General features: G+C 55.0%; 1 protein-coding gene across 1 annotated transcript in view; it reads right to left on the bottom strand.

Moving 5' to 3' along the window:
• The window catches only part of LRRC4B (leucine rich repeat containing 4B), a 41873-nt gene that overhangs the window by 814 nt on the left and 37111 nt on the right, over positions 1-3948 (bottom strand). The window contains exon 2 of the mRNA XM_007957640.2: positions 5-1072. Within this exon, the coding sequence (XP_007955831.1) occupies positions 5-1072 (1068 nt within the window). The remainder of the gene's footprint in view (positions 1-4; positions 1073-3948) is intronic.

Below are 3948 nucleotides of genomic sequence, written 5' to 3'. Positions count from 1 at the left end.
CCACGGCCGAGACGTTGAGCGTGGCCGAGGCAGTGGTGTTGCCGGCCGAGTTCGTCACCATGCACGTGTACTGGCCCGTGTCCTGCACGGTGACGTTGGTGAAGTTGAGCGTGCCGTCATGCAGCACCGAGATGCGCACGCGGTACGAGCCGTGCGTCATGAGCGTGCCGTTGGGCGTCAGCCAGTTGACGGACGTCATGGAGGTGCCGGTGCGGCACTTGAGCTCGGCCGCCATGCCCTCGGTCACGTTCAGGTCCGTGGGCGGCTCCACGATGACGGGGGCGTAGCACGTGAAGTGCGATTGGTCCAGCTCGCCGATGTAGCGCCCCTTGAGGCCGGCGGGCGCGTGGCAGCGCGCGCAGCACGTTGTGTTGCTCGGCACCGTCTCCTTCAGCCACCAGCTTAACCAGAGCACGTCACAGTTGCAGTGCCAGGGGTTGTGGTTGAGGTGCACGCGCTCGAGGCGGTGCAGGGGCGTGAAGAGGTCGTGGGGCAGCGACATCAGGTTGTTGTGCGACAGGTTGAGCTCCTCCAGCGACTTGAGGTCGTCGAAGGCATTGCGTTCGATGGTGGCCACTTGGGCGTGCATGAGCCACAGCTTGCGCAGGCTGGTGAGGCCCTGGAAGGAGCCCGGGCGAATCAGGTCCAGCCGGTTGCCCGACAGCTCCAGCTCCTCCAGACGCACCAGGGCTGTCAGGTTGGGGATGTCCTTGAGGTTGCACATGCCCAGGTTGAGGTAGCGCAGGTTAACCAGGCCCTCGAAGGCCGCCTCCGAAATGTACTCCAGCCGCTTGAGCTCTCCCAGGTCCAGACGCCGCAGCGACGGCACGCGGTTGAAGGCGTACGAGGGGATGCTCTCGATGGGGTTGTTACGCAGCCAGAGCTCCCGAAGCTTGGACAGGTACTCGAAGGCCTGCGTGGGCACCGTGGTCAGCCGGTTGTCGAACAGCTCCAGCGTGTTGAGGCTGGGCAGCCCGTTGAAGGCCCCCACCTCGATCTTCCGCACCAGGTTCTTACTCAGCTGCAGGATCTCTAGGTGCCGCAGGTGTTTGAACGTGTCTGTCCGGATCACCTGCGGGGAGGGCCGGGGACACCGATCAGTACTGTTAATACAGGTGAGAGGAATGATAAGAATGATATCGACAAGTGTTGGTGAGGACGTGGAGCAACTGGAAGGCTCGCACTCTGCTGGCGGGGGTAAATGACAGTGCAACCTCTCTGGAAAAGCGAGTGGTTTCTCATAACGTCAAACACACAGTTATCATATGACCTGGCCGTTCCATTCGGAGGTGTTGGCCCAAGAGACCCAAAAGTATATGTCCATCGAAAGCATATGCCCATCTTTCTTGTGGAATTACAGCCCCAGCTGGAAACCACCCAAATGGGGGGGGGGCAACCTGAGGCATCTGCGTACAATGGAATGAAACAGAATGAAGTACTGGTACCCTCAGTACCCACAGCGTGGACTCAAACATTCTGGCAACCATGGCTCAGGACTGGGCATGTTCTGTTATACTCAAGGTCACCATGAGGTGGCGATGACCCGATGGCACCTAACAACAACAACAACACCGACGCACTTAACAACTTGGGTGACTCTCATGGGCACCGAGGTGAAGAATGTTGCGCTAGGATTCCCTTGATGCACCAGCCCAGAACAGCAGACATACATGGTTACCTCTGAGTGTGCGTGTGATGCAGAGAAACGAGGTGCTGGGAAGGGGTACAAGGGAACTTTCGAGGCTGGAGGCAATGTTCTCTCTTGGGGTGGCGGTTTCCTGGCTGTAGGCAACCATCCCACTCCCCAAACTGTACACTTAAAAGTGGGTGCATTTTATTATATGTCCATCACACCCCAACACAAAAGATGCACACTGCAGTCCTGGCAGCTGACACGTACCAAGCTCTCGCTCCGTGCGCGATATGGTTCTGAATGCTTTATGGTAACAACTCCCTTTGAGATAGGTTCTTTCCCAAGTCCTTAGTCGCTGCCACCCCCAAACCCACACAGCTCTGTTAACCGGAAGGCCCTTCCTCGTTCTGCACCAGACGCATTTGGTGACAGCCTCATCGGAGCCCCTGAGAAGCTATTTAAAGCATTTATTGGTCCCACTTCTGTGACTATTCAAACATTTCACTCTAGAAGTAATCCCCTGTTTGATGAGACCCGCTGGGGTGTTATAAATTATATGGCACCTTTCCTTTGTAATATCAGAATCCCCCGGTCTGTCAGTCTGTCCTACTGCGGTGGCTGTGTGTTGCTGTGAGGCTGGATGCTAGGCCGCCAGTATTTCAGATACCAGCAGGGTCACCCCTGGTGGGCAGGTTTCAGTGGCGCTTCTAGACTATGACAACGAGGCAGAAAGGGCTGGTGATTTAAGCGCTATGGGTCACAGCAGAACACTGTCTGACAGAGGGCTGGAAGATGAGCCCCCTAGACTGGAAGGCAGCCCGGATCCAGAGTGGCTGCAACCATGGGCGTGAGCAGACCAGCAGTCGGGCAGATGCCTCGGAGCGGGACAGTGTCTGGTTCTATCGGACTTCAGGTCACCTGGCGTTGCAGCCGACTCCATGGCAACTGAGAACGGCGACTGATGGGAAGATGAAGCGCAGAGATCCGAAGTTAACTTGGCTACTAACTGGCAGAGCTTGGGTTTGAACCCGGATCTCTCTCCACTAGCGTGAATGCTTTCAGTCACACGACGTTCTGTTGTGCTGTACAAGGGGTCACTGTGAGTTGGAACCAAGTCAGTGGCAGCTCCCCACAAGAACACCACAAATGTCAGGTGTCTCACAGGAGGGACTAGGAATGACCCCCATCTTAGTGTGAGGAAACGGAGGCACAGAGAGGTGCAGAGACTTGGCCAAGCTCACACAGCGATATGTGCGGGGAGACCTGAGATTTAGACCCAGGGTGTCTGGAGTCAAGGCTCTGATCCCCTGATCTGGATTACCACCTACCTCTTGGGGGCTGGGGCGATGCTGGCCCTGGGGTCTGTGTGGTAGGAGGACATTACAGGCTCTTCCTCCTGTGACGACCACGCCTGTGACATTGAGGCCACTGTGCACCGTCGTTCGTTGTTAGTTAATGATGAGGAGCTCTGGTGGTGCAATGGTTAAAGCGCTCAGCTGCAAACCAAAAGGTTGGTGGTTTGAGTCCACCAGGCACTCACTGGGAAAAAGACGAGGCAGTCTGCATTGGTGAAGCCTTGGTACCTCGGGGGGGCAGTTCCACCGCGCCCTGTAGGGTTGCTGGGCCTCAGAATCCACTCCACAGTAGCGGCTTTTATTTTATTTCATTTTTCCTTTAGTTAGTGATGTGGGGATTCTGGAGCTCCAGTAGGCCACTGCAGTTCTACACTGTAACACGTGGGGTCCCCTAAGTCACAAATACCCCTGACTTACTGAGTTGACTCCAACTCCTAGCAACCCTGTAGGAGCGAATGGAACTGCCCCATAGAGGTTCCAAGGCTGTAATCTTTATGGAAGTAGACTGCCACATTGTTCTCCCATAGACCAGACAGTAGGTTCGAACTGCCAACCTTTTGGTTAGTAGCCCAACGCTTCACCACTGCGCCACCAAGGCTCCTTGTACGAAAGGGGAAATGGAGACCTCTAAGCAGCATACTGTGCGATCGAAATGTCACAAATACAACAAAGATGGCGAAGAGCTGGGTGTCTGTATACAAGTCCCAAAAAGACCGGAAGGAAATATTCCCAGGCTTAGTAGTAAATGCCAAGTGTTGGGGGTTATGGGAAATTTGTATTCTTTTGTTATTTGTTTTCTTTGTCTGACAGAAAATGATGTTTATAACACAACAATGACCAGAATTACTGGTTGGATAGAGACTGGTGGAACCCCCGAGACCATGGCCCTGGGTTACCCTTCGGGCCCGGAAATGGACTCACTCCCATGGATTGGCTCTTAACCCAACAGTAGAAAGACCT

The sequence above is a fragment of the Orycteropus afer genome, unplaced genomic scaffold (genome assembly GCF_000298275.1).
Source record: "Orycteropus afer afer isolate SDZICR_OR568_19922 unplaced genomic scaffold, OryAfe1.0 scaffold00766, whole genome shotgun sequence".
Lineage (NCBI taxonomy): Eukaryota > Metazoa > Chordata > Mammalia > Tubulidentata > Orycteropodidae > Orycteropus > Orycteropus afer.
Note: the sequence above shows the minus strand (reverse complement) of the source record. Positions and strands in the feature narration are given on the sequence as shown.